At 38.2% G+C, this 16,768-nt stretch overlaps 1 protein-coding gene across 3 annotated transcripts in view; it reads right to left on the bottom strand.

Annotated features, from left to right (window-relative positions):
• The window catches only part of PLA2G4A (phospholipase A2 group IVA), a 160,225-nt gene that overhangs the window by 88,340 nt on the left and 55,117 nt on the right, over positions 1-16,768 (bottom strand). For all 3 annotated transcript variants that reach the window (XM_047751917.1, XM_047751918.1, XM_047751916.1), the window contains 2 exons: positions 2,640-2,788; positions 1,830-1,943 (listed from right to left, as the gene is read on the bottom strand). In XM_047751917.1, coding sequence (XP_047607873.1) covers positions 1,830-1,943; positions 2,640-2,788 — 263 coding nt within the window. The remainder of the gene's footprint in view (positions 1-1,829; positions 1,944-2,639; positions 2,789-16,768) is intronic.

The following is a 16,768-nucleotide window of genomic DNA, read 5'->3' as shown; positions in this document are numbered from 1 at the left end:
GTAAGGGCTGCAGATGTTAGCCTTTAACCACCTCTCTCTCTCTACCCCACTGCTCACCAATGTGGACCTGCCAAGCCCTGAAACTTGCCATGCCCCAGCTTGCTTTCTTCTCTCAAGACTCCATGCCTTCGCAGTTTCTTCTGCCTAGAGTGCTCGTAACTGCTTCTCTGCCTACCAAAATTCTACCCTTTATAAACATTTACGTAGTATTTAATACATACCAGGCACTGTTCTAAGCACTATATGTATATACGGATAGATCTATGCGAGTATTTTCTATATGAATATATAGGTATGTATATATAATACATATATACACACACACAGGTATGTATATATAATACATATATACACACACATATAGGTATGTATATACAATACACATATATGTATAATATATACATATATTAAAATTATATATTTCCTATGCAATGTCATATACTTAATATATAAAATAAGTATATTTATATAAAATTAAAATTAAGTAATTATATCCAAATTTACTTAAATGTAAGCTATATTATGATATATTTTATATGGCTATATTATGTACAAATATAATTAACTCATTTAGTTATAATGCTCCTCCTATGAAATACTATCTCTGCTTTTTAGACGAGGAAATCGAGATTCAGAGGAGCTAAGTGATTTTCCCAGAATGAAACAGATGATGAGAACCAGAGCTGGGATTTAAACCCCAAGCAGCCTGGCTTCAAATGACAGAGTGTAACCCATGCTGTGCACCATTTGACCTGCTCGAAATCACCTACTGATAGGAAGCCATGCCTGGTCTCCTCTCACAGCACAATATCTCTGTTCTTTCTCCCCACTGCACTCTGTACATACCTCACTGATACTTATCTTACTGTGTGGTCGTTTCTTTTCACCGCATGGATCTCCCTACATCTACCTCCGTTTCCAATCCCCACCTCACCCCGCCCCAGATGAAGATAATTGAGGGAAGAGCTTCCTGTACCTCATTCTTCTTTATATCCCTTGAACACAACACAACGTCTGATAGACTCCAATAAATGTTTGAAAAAGAAAGGAATATAAGAACTTGAAGAGTCCACAGAAATGTGGCAGTATATCTCAGTGCTAGAAAGAAAATGTACAGAAGACATGTTTCCTGGAGCAGCTGAAGGGCCAGCAGGGACTGTGTGATGGCAGTGTCCTCAAAGCAGCTACATCACTGATTGCATAACTGGTCGAGCAGTCCTTCAGGCTAAAGTCGGTTTCTAAATGGGTATACATTCATTCAACAAATATAAACTATGTATTAACCTTATGACTGGGCATGCATAGCTAGTATTCTAGTTTCCTGACTTACAGGATTTTGGTTTGAACAGTTTAAATGATTCCGTCCCAGTGAACAACATAGTTATCGTGTGGCTCGGGGAGGAAAAGGTCTGTGGGGATGGTAATGGTCAGAAAAGGAGGAAGAGTTAGGGGGTAACTAAATTTGGATGAGGGGAGAGATGCAAAAAGTTACTCCAAGGAGCAAAAACAGAGCTGCTCCAAGCGAGAAATGAAGCCATTAACCAGCTTTCTGAATGCCGGTCTACCTGTGCCTTACATTTCTTGCTGTAAACCGTGAAATTAGTTTCCTATAAATTCAGAATCCAGTGTTTGCTCTGTATAAATAATTTTTCTACAGTTTTATTATTCTTAAATAAATTACCAAAATTTCAGAAAGGCAGCAACCCTAGAAAAGGAAGAAAGGACGGGAGGGAGGGAGGAAGGGTTTCCAAACATTAAACTCCAACGTTCCAGATTAAATACATTTTATATGACATACTTTTGAAAAATAATTCTATTGTGTTGCTTACTTGGTTGAAAATAAAAGGAACCTCTTTCTTCTCTCCCACTTTCATAGACGATATGGGAAACGTGGCTGTCCCAAGAGTTTCATCCATGACATAATTGGCATCCATTAACGTGATCTAGGAGAGTAAAAGGTAAGACATAGGAAAGACGCTTTTCTGGGATCTTTGGAAATTATATCTAATATCTCCACCACACTTAAGAAATGAATATTCTCATTCATTGGAGCAGCTCAATGTTCAACTGGTAACAATACTTGGTTTTTTCTTTCTGAACGTCACAGGTGCTTCTATCATAAGAATTATGTTTCCACTTTTCTGATTAACCTATTCATTGTCATATTTTGAAAAATGAAAATGTATCTCCTCTCAGGGGAAATGCGATTTTGGAATCTAAGAAAGAAATTCACATAGGAAGTTGGTGCGACTGTTTTGGAAAAGATCTATGTTAACTTGTTTTAAAGCTAATTATTTTAACTTTAGGCTGATAAAGTTCATTGATGTTAAAGTTTTAATCAATTGACAATATTTTTTATTTTGTTGTACTTGGGTCCTCCTCTTTATAACAGAAAATGTGCTTTCTCCAAAGTACATGGGGAGGATACAAGATTCTTCTCAGCCCTACTTAACTCTTGCATTTCCTGTTGGACACTCGAATAAGTTGAAGGGTAGTAGCTAGAAGCTAGTCCACCACATATGCACAACTGGAGTCCAACCACACCTAGGTGAGGAGAATAAAGGCAGGTAGGCGACAAACTCAAGCATCAACCTCAACTTGACGATGACTGTCTCACAGGCCCCAAATGATTCACTTACCTCCAAAGTATTTTCCTGATTAGGATCCAAAATAAATTCAAAGGCCTCATTCCACACAGGGTTTATGTCATTATTGAAGTGTCTTGTTCTCTTCCTGCTGTCAGGGGTTGAGGAGATGAAAAGTTCCACGTAGGGGTCTGGTGTGTCAACTATGGACAATAAACACAAGTGAGAAGGAGGCGAAAATGTGATTAATTCCTAATTTGTTTTTACTAATATGTGCTATCAGATTATTTTCAATGAAACCACAGCAACATAGCCAAAAGGTCCGAGGCGAAATAATACATAGTAGAAGAAAATCATAGGTTATATATACTTTTTATATATCACATCCTTGCACTTCAGAGAGGAAATCATTTATTAGGTAGTTTATTTAGCAGTACTCTCTCCACCTAGAGGGCATGTCCACTGCAGCCACCATCTCAGTCCAACTACTAAACAATGATAACCATCTCATTCGGCTAACTACAGAATAACCTTCACCCTAGGACTATGATGGTGACAAGGTCATGAGTTCAAGACCATCGTGATTGCCTATGTTAGAAAAATTAACCTATCATGTTATCTGCCACACAAAATAGTGAAAGTCAGTGTCACATAAATGTTGTTTGTAGTTATAAGGCTGCTTTGTATGGTCGTACAGGTTGTACACTGAAGAACTCTAAGGGGAGGCATTTACATTAGTAGTCAGTATATATTTCTGTACTAATGGCAGTATTCAATCAGATGGAAGTGGGTGTCTGAAGGAAATGACAAATTTTTCTGTTGCACATAAAGGTCCGCTTGAGTCAGGGCATGGTACGGGTGCCATTTTAAACAGAAAGAAACAACTGTAAATAAAGGAACTTTTAAAATTTCCCCCCTGCTACAAATATACTTAACAGCAAAGCAAGTGACCCTGAGTGTGAAAATATTGATCACTCTTTAGTAGTTCCTTTGAATCAACGTCTTACAGCCTTGCACACACTAAATTTTATGAATGAAAGCATACGTCTCGCTGTCTTTTCCTCTAAGAATGTTAACAATGACTTAAGGTCAGGAACCAAGTCTTACTCATCTTTATATCTTTAGAACCTAACAACCGTCACAATATTTAAAGTCCCCTAACTTTAGGACCGGACTTTTCTCTTTAACATATCCTTTTCCCATGTGGTCATTATAACTCATAACCACAAAAACTAACCATCGAGTGATGACCAATAGGATCTCTGTTGAGCACTTGACACACATTAGTCTCATTCAGATCCCACAACAGCACCATAAGGTAGGTACTCTTAGTATTGAGGCAATAAGAACAGAGATGCTAAGCAATCTGTCCAATATTACACAGCTAGTAAGTATCAGAGCAAGATCTGGCCGCAACGATCATTCTCTCTTTTTTTATCATTTATTTATATATATATTTTTTCCTACTGTACAGCATGGTGACCCAGTTACACATACATGTATACATTCCTTTTTCTCACATGACGTGTTCCATCGTAAGTGACTAGACAGAGTTCCCAGGGCTACACCGCAGGATCCCATTGCTGATCCATCCCGAAGGCAACATTCTGCATCTATTTACCCCAAGCTCCCAGTCCCCCCCACTCCTTCCCCTTCCCCCTTGGCATGACATCATGACCCTATGCACTAAAGATGTGATCATACGGTATGAGGAGGAGCTGGAGCCAAAAGAAGGAAGGGAGATAAGGAAGGAGGAAAGAGAAGAGGGGGGTAAGGGTAGTTAAGGAGAGAAAGATAGGTACAGAGGTTCTCATAAAGATAGACGAATTGAAAACAAAGGAAAATCCAAAGTAATAATTCTTAAATGGCCAACTTTGAAAGAATAATTTTTTTAATAATTTAAAAATATATACTTTGTCCTTTTAAAATAGTTAGGATCAGGAGCTCTCGTCGTGGCTCAGTGGTTAACAAATCCGACTAGGAACCATGAGGTTTTGGGCTTGATCCCTGGCCTTGCTCAGTGGGTTAAGGATCCAGCGTTGCTGTGAGCTGAGCTGTAGGTTGCAGATGTGGCTCGGATCCCCCACTGCTGTGGGAGCGGCCCAAGAAATGGCAAAAAGACAAAAAAATAAAAATTTTTAAATTTTTAAAAATTTAAAAAAATAAAATAAAATAGGATCAAATAAAATAATTGATGTTCTTCTAATTTTTAAATGCTGCTCACAGTTCTATGTGGGCATCAGATCTTTTAAGTGGGCTTTTTTTTACTGTTAAATGAAAAGACATGCAAATGAGGTATAAGCATTTGCGTCTGTCTTTTACTTAATTGTTCCACTTGGAGTTTATGCATCATTGGTCAAGAGCAGCTGAGTCTCAAAAGAGAGAGTACAAGATAAATGCCTAGGGCTCTGATTAAAAACACAGACCCTTGACCCTCAATCCCAAAAGATCCATAATCAGCAGATCAATAGTGAGATTAGGGATCTGCATTTTTTTTTTGGTTTGGTCTTTTTTTTTTTTTTTGTCTTTTTAGGACCACACCCGTGGCATATGGAGGTTCCCGGGCCAGGGGTCCAATCGGAGCTTTGGTTGCCGCCTGTACCACAGCAACAGCAATGCAGGATCCAAGCCGCATCTGTGACCTACACCACAGCTCACAGCAACGCCGTATCCTTAACCCACTGATCGAGGCCAGGGATTGAACCTGTGTCCTCATGCATGCCAGTTGGGTTCACTAACCACTAAGCCATGATGAGAACTCCAAGATGTGCATTTTTAAACAATTACTCTAGTTGATCTGTTGTAGGTCATGTTCTGTTCAGTCTTTCAATATTTTAGAGAGAGGGAAAGCTAGTTATTTCCGTTGTATTTATTTGTTTATTCACATTGAAATATAATAGGCATAACATTGTGTAAATGTAAAGTGTGCAATGTATTGGTTTGGTACATTTATGTATTGCAATTTCAAACTCAATGCTTTTAGGACCATGGAAGACAAACTAGGAAACAAAAGACTGGGCATGAAGAATGGCAAGAGGAAAAATGGGCCAAAGACAAGAAGGACATGCTGGAAGGGGACCATTCACTCTTCAGCCAAGCGATGACCATTCCTTTCCCTTAGCCATGTTTCTGCCATGCCACCAGTGCTCAACAGGGTTGCAAACTGGAAATAAAGTTACATGTTTATAAGAGCAGATGGTAGAAGACTAAAGAAAAATATTTTTCCCTTTTTTGGGTAGAAGTAAATAAGTGATTTTAAAGAGACCACTCAATTAGCACCTCACCTTAAATATACAAAAATGTGACCCTTCCTCATCCCCTAGGGTTGGTTCTGTCTTATGGGACTAATGCTCTTTTTTATCTTTCCCCCAAATATCAGGAAACACAAAACCAAGCAAAAGCTAATGTAGAAAACAAAGAGTGTGTTAGGAAGGGGAAGCAGGCAGATGATAAACACCGTTTATTCATTCAATAAATATTTGGGTTCCTACTATATGCCAGGAACTGCCTGTCAAGAAGCAGTGTGGCCTGGATAGGGAGCCAAACACGAAAGTATAGATTTGAAACATGGAAGTGAGTCAAATGCTAAGCCTAATTTTAGAGGCAAGAGTAATGGAAGACAAGCAGATACACTATACCAGTGACTAGTAACTCAGTCATCCAGGTTATTACACATACATAAAGTCAGAGGTGAGAAATAGGGGTTTTTTTGTTTTGTTTTGTTTTGTTTTTTTTTTGGTCTTTTTGTCATTTCTAGGGCCGCTCTCGCGGCATATGGAGGTTCCCAGGCTGGGGGTCTAATTGGAGCTGTAGCTGCCGGCCTACGCCAGAGCCACAGCAATGTGGGATCCGAGCCACATCTGCAACCTACAGCACAGCTCACGGCAACGCTGGATCCTTAACCCATTGAGCAAGGCCAGGGATCAAACCCAAAACCTCACGGTTCCTAGTCGGATTCATCAAACACTGAGCCACGACGGGAACTCCCGAGAAATGGCTTTTTGAGGCTTGATCTTCATTTGAATCTTTGAGGAAGAGGAAGGAGCGTTTCTTGAGTCAAATGAGAAAGAGAAAGTAGAAAGTCAAGTTCCTTGGGAGGTTCTAGATAGAAACAGGATACAGCAAATTGAAGTGACATCAGTTGACCGGTGGTATTACCATCTTCTCAGCCACTTGGACTCTCAGAGGGTCATATGCTCTTCCAAATTCTAACTCTGACAAAATAATAAAAAAGACACCATACAACAAGATGCCAACATCATTATATGTCAAAACATGAGCAGCTTTAAGAGAAAAAAATGGGATCCAGTTCAAAGGTGTCATTTTATATTCTTACTATTTCCACTTCTAAATAAAGTCAATACTCTAAAATTTTTTGTCATGACTGGTGGTTTTTCTAGTTTCTCCTCTAGCTTCATTAACAAGAGACATCAAAGTGGAGGCGTCAAAGAGTGCCAGACAACAGAGAACCACAGTCAGCTGCCAACTGTGATGCAGCAATGTGCTTCACTGCTCATCTCTGCAAGTGGAGAAACATCTGTAGCAGTGGTAGACACTACAGGATGAAAAGAAGTTGCAAGAAGCTAGTTTAAATTTGGTTATGATAATCACCTATCTCAGTTCTTTTTCTTTTTTTTAAACAATCTATCATCCTCATTGGTGTGGTAGCACACGGAAGCTTTGAAAGGGGAAAGTGGTCCATTTTAACAGTAAAACTTAGCCCAATGCTTTAGAGGAACTCCTAGAAATGCATGAAGTGGGGGGAGTCAAACATAGGAAAATAAATCTTTTTCTCATCTTCATGCTTATTTCATGGCTTCATGAGTTGATGCCTATAAGGTAACTGGGTGCTGAGTCACTGCTTCAGCTTTACCTTGATTAGCTCCAGCCCAACAGGTGGTATAGATGTAGTGTGCAGGCAAAGACTTTTTTACATCTTATCCTTTTATCTAAATCTTGACTAACAAAAATGTTGGGGGTGTGGGATATGGATCTTTTTTGCTCCTATAAAGATGACATGAAACTACATGCACCAGAAATAGCTTCAGAATTCCAGGATTGTAAAACTTCTCATAAACTTCAGTAGTTAAGGAGCGCCTGCCTAAAGTAATAAGAGGTCCATCTGTCATTTCAGCTTTGTCTGAGTAATGCATTATATGATTCACCACAGGAGCTGGTGGCAGCTTCTAACCTCCAAGTCTGATTTTTTGTTTGCTTTTTTTTTCTTTTTTGGTCTTTTTAGGGCCACACCTGCAGCACATGGAAGTTCCTAGGCTATGGGTAGGGATCTAATCGGAGCTGTAGCTGCCAGCCTATGCCACAGCCATAGCAATGCAGGATCTGAATCTGAGATGCCTCTGCCATGCCACAGCTCATGGCAACACCATATGCTTAACCCACTGAGTGAGGCCAGGGATCAAACCCGAGTCCTCATGGATAATAGTCAGGTTTGTTACCACTGAGCCACAATGGAAACTTCTCCAAGTTTGATTTTAAATATGCTTGTACATATCCATTTTGCACAGCAGCCACCTAAACCCCTTGCTTCTAGTAAATATGATCCATAACCTGTTACAAATTGTGTGCAATGCAGCCAAAAAACCTCATAAGTCCCCGTGAATCCTCATTCAAAATATCCTATTCTGAAAGTTTTGATCCACTGATGGTGATCTTACAGCAGCTTTCCTCAAAATGCAGTCCACGAAAATATCTTCGCAGCGTTATCTGGAGTGTTAAAAATGCAGGCACCTTGCATCTTCGAGAGTCTTCAGCATGGGCTTGGAAATCTGCATTTTTAACAACTTGACTAGAGGTGGTAACTTGTGCACACGTTTGAAAAATTGGGGTTAAAATATATCATGAGAATCAAATAAAGAACAAAGATAAAATAACACCTACAGGACAGTAGAACTATTTTGGCATTGAGAAGTCAACAGGCTCACTGCCCTTCGTCATGGCGTTATCGTGCCTGTGGACTATGATAAACACAACCCAGTAATTTGCGGCTGTTTCTCTCCAGCCATTCAATACATTTTCAAGTGACAACATGAAAACAAATCCCAGATTACAGTACATGTGGGTATGTGAGCTAGGAATCTATTTAAGGTGTTGGATTGATATTGAAGTGTTCTGCTTCAGTTACCGCCAAAGTAGGAATGCCATAGTATGATCAAAAATGAAATAATAATTTGTTGAAAGAAATGCCTCTGAATATTTTACTCCAATGTGGTCACTCTAAATGTTTATGATGTAGCGATAATGATAATTACATGGAGAACTTAAAGCTGTAAAAACTTAATTTTTTTTCTTTCTAGGGCCACACCTGTGGCATATGGAGGTTTCCAGGCTAGGGGGCAAATTGGAGCTGCAGCTGCCAGTCTACACCACAGCCACAGCAACTCAGGATCAGAGCCACATCTGCGACCTTCACCACAGCTCATGGCAACTCCGGATCCTTAACCAACTTAACCAGCCTGAGGCCAGGGATCAAACCTGTGTCCTCATGGATATTAGTCAGGCTTGTTACCACTGAGCCACAATGGGAACTCCAAAAAAAACTTAAATATTTTATGATTGCGAATCTTTTCAGTACTCCTGTACTATGCTGGCTGAGCTGCTGGCATAAAGGAGAGTGATGGTTAACCTCATTACAAACGTATGAATTTCAACAACAGCTTAGTTCTTTTCTTAATGTAATATTTTTATTGAAGGATATGATATGTGCAAAAAAATCAGATTGTCCTGTTGGATAATCTCTTAGTGAAAGGCATACTCAAGTCTCCTATCCATTAATTTTCTATTAGTTTGCTTGTTTTTTTAAATTAATGTATAGTGTACTTTACATATCTGTAGGAGTCCTTAGACAGCCACATGCATATTCCAATGTATTTTCCCAATCTGGTTTATATTTTCACCAGTTTAATGATGTTCTTTGATAAAAAGAAATGCCTAACTTTCATATAGTCCAGTGTATCCACTAGTTTCCTTATAGTCGGTGTTTCTTGCCTTTCATTTAAGATAACTTTAGCTATTCTAATATAAAATGGCTTGTATTTATTTCTTCAAAAATCTCTTTTGCTTTACCCTTTACCCTTATATCTAAAATCCAGTTAGAATTAATTTCTGTGTAAGGTGTGATATGGGTGTTAATACTCTTATATTCTCATATACATATAATATATACGAATATTATATATACATATATATAATATATGTATATATAATATTATATATGTATATTTACATGTATATATTTACATGTATATATATGTATATATATTTACATGTATTATATATGTATATTTACATGTATATATTTACATGTATATATATGTATATATACATATATATAATATATGTATATATAATATTATATATGTATATTTATATACATATATAAATAACCAATAAACTCAGCATCATTTATTCAAAATGCTACTTTTTTTTTTGTCCTTTTTGGACCACACCCACAGCATAAGGAAGTTTCCAGGCTAGGGGGTCAAATCAGAACTGTAGTTGTTGGCCTACACCACAGCCATAGCAATGCCAGACCAGAGCCGTAGTTGTGGCCTACACAACAGCTCATGGCCACGCTGGATAGTTAATCCCCTGAGCGAGGCCAGGGATCAAACACACATCCTCATGGATCCTAGTCAGGTTCATTACCACTGAGCCACAACAGGAACACCTCAAAATGCTACATTTAACTCTTACATTACAATATAAATATTTTTCAATAATCAAGTGGTCGTATAAGTTTGTTTCTGGACTTCCATTAGTTTACTAGTCCATTAGTCTATTCATTTAAGCTTCCACTGATACCACATTGTCTTAATTATCATTGTTGTATGATAAATCTTGATACCAGGTAGTTTGTCCTCTAACTTTAACTTCATCAGGATTATTTTGAGAGTTATTTTATTTCAGCCCTTCAAAGATTATCTTTCTAAAAAGGAAAAGATATATTTCTATTACCTTATGACATCTATCTGTTCTATGGTGGAACACACTTTTGAATGTGTCTTTTTTCTCTTGATGCTTTTAGGATTCTTTTTCTTTGCCTTTAGTTTTCAGCAGCTTTACAATATGCATAAAATTGGTATTTTTTTTGTATTTATCCTTGAGTTTCATAACAACATTTTATCAGTGATAGAAAACCCTCAGACACTGTATTTTCAAATAATCCTTCTGCCCCATTCTCTTCCCCAGTGTTTTTGTTTTTTCTTTTTATCATGTCCTAGATATTCCTTATGCTTTAATTCCATATTTTATTTCTGTTTTTGTCCTCTGTGTTTCAATCTGGATATTTTCTACCGACCCGTTCAGTTCACTAATTCCCTTTCTTCAAACTATAGTAAATTTATCCACTGAGTGTCGCATTCATTTACTATGTCTTTAATTCTAAATTTTTCATTTGCTTCTTTTCTATATATCTGGTTCCCAGGGAAAAATTTCCATCTTGGCATCTCTTTTCCTGGACACATTAACCCTAGTTATTTTAAAGACCACATCCAGTTCTTGCAGATCTACTTATTGTCCTTGATCTTATTTTTTTGGTCTACCTGGAAATTCTTGACCTAACGCCAGACCTTCTATGAAAAATTGTGGGGAAGCTGGATCTACCTCCTCAGCACACTCATCTTATTCATTGTCAGGAAGTGAGAATGGGATGGATCTGCTTAGTTTATTCAAAAATTGAATTGACTTAAATCGTTGTAAATTTCACTTAAACTCACTCCCACTCAAAGCTTTTCAACAGACAGCCCAGGGTGTTTTCTAAGCCCCTTTTATTTGGCGGTTCTGATATCCAGTTTTTTGGGTTTTTTTCCCTCTTAGCACTGTGAGACTGCCAATAACTCTGCTTTGTTTTTCTCATATTTTAGGTTTGCTTCTTAGCCTGTTGCCCTGTATTGCTGAAAAATTTGGCTCCTGTGCATGATGAAGTCATCGACTTTCAGGCTTCCCTGCTCTCAGGGATCTCAGCCCTCACATTCTAACTGATTTGGTTCTGAAATCCAGTTTTTATATCCCCAAGTCCTTTGAGATCGCCAACAATTCTGGTGGATTTCCTGCTTCTTTACTGCTTGGCCACATCCCACATCCTTCTCATCCCCAAATCTCTCGAGGTTACACAGTGGATTGAGGAGAGGGAGGCTGGGAGAATACTGGTCCTACTTCAACAGCTTCTCTTCTTTCTAAGATCCTTGGTCCCTCAAATCCTGGTTGACGCAGCAGCTATTCAATCCCTCAGATATTTTTAAAAATTAATTTAACCTGTGTTTTCTAAGTTGCTCTTAGGAGACATGAATGCTCTGCATTAGTTATTTCAGCATCGCCCAATGACCATTTTGTTATTAACTTGACCAAACATATACTAATCTCTATTTTTTTAAAGTTCCACCCTCCACATGGCTATTTAAACATTCACTGCTTTTTTCAAGGTCACCTACCCTCCTCGCTACTCCTCATCTGAGAACACAATTCATATTTACACTTTACTAGGAAAACAAAAAGAGAGGATTAAATATTCTCTTCCAATTTCTCTTCCCAATACATCACAATTTTAAAAATATATTTACAATTTAAAATTGCATTTATTCATTCTTCAGTTCTTCCCTGATGTCTTAGAAGAAAAAGTTTCCATAACATTCTTCTCTCAATTTCAAATTATTCTACCTCCACTCAGGGATTTCTCATTTATTTATCCCCAACCCCAAATTTAATCTGTAAATATTTACTTCAGCCCTGGCTACTTCCTCTCAACCTATAAATATAAACAAACACTAAGCATCCTAAAAAACAAACACAACTTTATTAATTCTGCCAATTCTTCAAGATCTTGCCTCCATCAAAGCTCTTGGAAAAATAAATACAGTTTGTATTTACTGCTTCTAAATTCCATCACCCGTAAGTTCCTAAACTAGTGTGTTCTGCCTGATTCCATTACCATAGTCAGTCTATTGTCTCTATTATAACTTTTTTTTGCAGCTTTATTGAGATAAAATCGACATGCAACTTTGTATAAGTGTAAGGCATGCAACATGCACTTATGATTACAAATGATTACCACAGTAGAATGAGTTAACATTTCTATCACCTCACATAATTACCATTTCTTTTTTGTTGTTAGAGCACTGAAGATCTACTCGCTTAGCCATTTCAGGAATATAATAAAGCATCTTTAACTAGAGTCACATGCAGTGTATTAGATCCCCAGAACACATTCATCTTATAACTTGAAGTTTATACCCTTTGACCAACATCTTTCTATATCCACCCCCCCTCCCCTGGCAATCACCATGCCCCTATTACAACTTCGATATAAACTTCAAAGAGCTTTTTCTCAATTTTCATTTGATTTTGTATATACGCAACATGCTTTATGCAATTACCTCTTTCTTTTGTTCGATTATCTCCTCCTTTTGTGCCTATCATCATTTCTGATTCCCTAACTACTTCTCTAAATGTTTCCTCCTTGTATCTTAACTTTTCTCCCTTCAACTCACCATGACATTGTGGACTTTATCTTCATATTGTTTAAAGATCTTTATTAAAATGTTTGAAAAAGAAGTGAGCCCTTTAAAAAGCTGAGTGCTCATAGAGTCAAAACCAATTTGAAAAGGAGTTAACACAGTTATTTACGGAATCCTAAAAACACTCAATGTGCATCCTTCAAGCCAGGTGGCATACACCAATCCTATAGTATAATTATTCTCAGATCCTTGAAAGCCCATCATCTTCAGGTTTAAGTGGCAGCCGTCATGCATTCCTGCATTCCCTCAAGGCTGCCAGGAGGAGGTGGTACAAACAAAACAAATGTAAGGTTCTTGATTATAGGTCCATATACAATCTATTGCTGACAATATATTTTGAACTTCTTTCACTAAATGCAAAACAAAAGAAAAACAAAGCAAAACCAAACCAAAAAACTAAAGACTTGCTCTTTTTCCTGACTTTATTTGATTAAATGGTACCATTATGTCCAGCTGTCTGAGCCAGAAACAGGAGAGTCATTTCCTCATAGCTCCCATATCTGATCTGTCTCCAACTTTTACCTATTTCACTTCTAATATGCTGGCTCCTCAATTCCTCCAAAATATAACTTAGCCAGTTCAGCTGAGTCACCTGGCCTATTCATACACTTCTGAAGTTGCTGATTTTCCCACCTTCAAGCCACTCTCCATAATGCTGCCACAACTGTCTTTGTGAAACCCATTTGACCTTAACTGCCTAGGAAGGCAGGTCTCAACACAGTGACAAAGGCCCACAAGAGCCCCCACCATCAGACCCCAGGTTTCCTTCCCATCCGTGACCCTCCTCCACCACACGCTGGAACATCACAAGTCAACATTGAGGCCACGAAGCATCTCTGGAATCCACATATTTCACACAGTCTACAAGTTATACTGATGGCAGAAGCTTCTGTTCTAAGAGAACATTGCCTCTCTTTTGCTTATGTATATCATTATGTTTTCATTTGACATTTTAGCTGATAACGAAATGTTCGTAACTCATAACTAAATGTTACTCAAGTCACTGTCCTTGTCCAAAGACTATCCAAGATAAGGGTCCAGAGACTTAAAACACGAGTGGAATGAGATGTTCTTTCTATGCTCCTCCTTATCTCGTTCACAAGTCAAACTAGTTGTTCTATCTTCCTAATGGGTTGAGTTGCACTGCCAACCACGTTCCCTAGAAGCCCCATCTGTGGACATCTGCATAAAATAAAAATAATTCCGCATAAAGCTTCAACTTGCTGAAGGAGGTATTATGAGTCTCATCACATAAGTAAGGGAACTGAGACTCAGAGGCATTGAGTAAGTTGAGCAAAGTCATTTAGAGACAGGAGATGAACTGACACTCTCTGAAGCCACATTCCTTGCTCTTTCAAATACACCAGCACAAATAACTCTTATTTTTGCTTCTATTAAACTGCAAACATGACGACAGCAAGAACCACATCTCTCCTATTCACCACTATGTCCAAGAGTCTAGCACAAAGTCTGGAACATAAGGAACATAGTAAATACCATTGAAGTGATGGGCGATGAACTGGATCTGAGCAACTGTAGAACAGGGGGCTCTATATCATGGGAGGTACATGACTTCTTTTTACTCTAGGTTAGTATGTCTCAACTCTCTGGAGCTTTGTCCCGCCACATTTATTTGTATTTTAATATACAAATATCAGTGTCGGTCATTTAATAAATTAATATCAGTTAGTTTTCCCAAGTGCATTTGTATTTAACCTTAATTTTCAAGTACTAAATGGAAAAATTAATAAACGAACCAATAAATCTTCAAATCCCAGCTAGCCTTCTTTAATAACTCCAAGGAACAGGGTAAAGTACCAAGGGACATAGTGACAGGTGGCAGCCCCTGCTCCCTCTAGAACGGGCTCAAAATTGGAATCATTAGGGCTACAGATGCTGAAGAGAAGTTCCTGCAAATTGCTGGAAATTCAGAAGCTGAAAAAGTTAGTGACGAATTCAAGATGGTTTCGTAAGACAGAACTTTGGCAGAGATTCTGTATATACTGGAAAGAGCAAAACCCTTACGACCAAGGCAGCCAAATAATCATAGAATACTTTTTCCTCATTTCAAATCACAAAGCACTTTTATTAGCACTATTTGGGGATCCCTTTATCAGTCGAGCCTCTAATTTGAACGTCTATTTTTCATTTTCCTTTTTCTCACAGCCTCAGATCCATCACGGTGTTTCTCAGCATCACGTTTCCCTTTGTAAAGGGAAATTAAACTATCGGAATGTACCATCAGCCAAGTGGATGCCAGGAAAAAAGCCCAATAACTCTACTCACAAGTGACTTGGTACATTGTGTACTAACAATTGACCTACACTAATGAAGCGAGCTACTATCCAGCGTGAGGTAGAAATGACTCCTTGTCAGGAATGCTGCTATTCCATGAGAGAACAGAGACACATACATGGGACATAACCCCCCCAAAAGATAAATGTAGCTCTAACACAGAACTGAAAGTTGTGTTGTTGCCTGCCTTGCCCTTTTACTTAAACATCCATGATGCCCTTTTTGGAAGGAAACAAAAATACTTCTGTTATCGGGATTTCTGCTTGACGCGTTTTTAAACATTTATAATCTAGGAGTGTTTCCTGTAATCTCTTTAGGTTGGAGAGAAAAAGTAATACTCCAGAGTTCTTATGTAGTATTATAAAACATTTATTTATATTTTTAATTTTAGCTATATTATTAATTTTATTATAAATATAATCCAAAAATATATATTCCACTCTACTCTCTGAAAGAATAATTCTTTTTTATTAAAACAAGAGTTCTCGACATTATTAACATTTGGGGCCAGATAATCTTTTGCTCTGGGGTGCTGTCCATGACCTCTATCCACTCAGTGCCAGTAGGTTCCCCTAGTTGTGACAAATAAAAATGTCTTCCAGATAGTAACCCATGTGCCAAGTGGGCAAAATTGGTCCCCATTTGGAGCCATTGCTCCAAAGCAAGGCATTATCTGTACTACCTGACATTTATTCACTAGAATAATCATTAAAAAGAGATCTGTTCTTGGAGTTCCCATTGTGGCTCAGTGGGTTAAGAACCTGACTAGTATCCGTAAGAATGTGTGTTCAATCCCTGTCCTTGGTCAATGGCTTAAGGATCCAGCATTGCCACAAGCTGCAATGTAAGTTGCAGATGAGGCTCGGATCTAGCATTGATGTGGCTGTGATAAAGGCTGGCAGCTGCAGCTCGGAATCAACGCCTAGCCTGGGAATTTCCATATGCCTCAGGTGCTGCCCTAAAAAGAACAAATAAATAAAATTAAATTAAAAAATACGGAGTTCCCGTTGTGGCTCAGTGGAAATGAATCTGACTAGTATCATGAGGATGCGGGTTTGATCCCTGACCTTGCTCAGTGGGTAGGGGATCTGGTGTTGCCGTGAGCTGTAGTGTAGATCGCAGATGTGGCTCAGATCCTGCATTGCTGTGGCTGTGACATTGGCTGGCAGCTGTACATCTGATTAGACCCAGCCTGGGAACGTTCATATGCCATGGGTGCAGCCCTAAAAAGTGAAAGAAAAAAAAAAGCCGCATTCTCTAACATATATTAGATATGCCATGCCAATACTACTTAAAACTTTTCTTATATTTTTTTCCAAATTGAAATGTCCCATATCCATTCCATACATTAAAACT

This window comes from Phacochoerus africanus, chromosome 11 (assembly GCF_016906955.1).
Source record: "Phacochoerus africanus isolate WHEZ1 chromosome 11, ROS_Pafr_v1, whole genome shotgun sequence".
Taxonomy (NCBI): domain Eukaryota; kingdom Metazoa; phylum Chordata; class Mammalia; order Artiodactyla; family Suidae; genus Phacochoerus; species Phacochoerus africanus.
The sequence above is the reverse complement of the archived record's forward strand: the minus strand, read 5'-3'. Positions and strand labels throughout refer to the sequence as shown.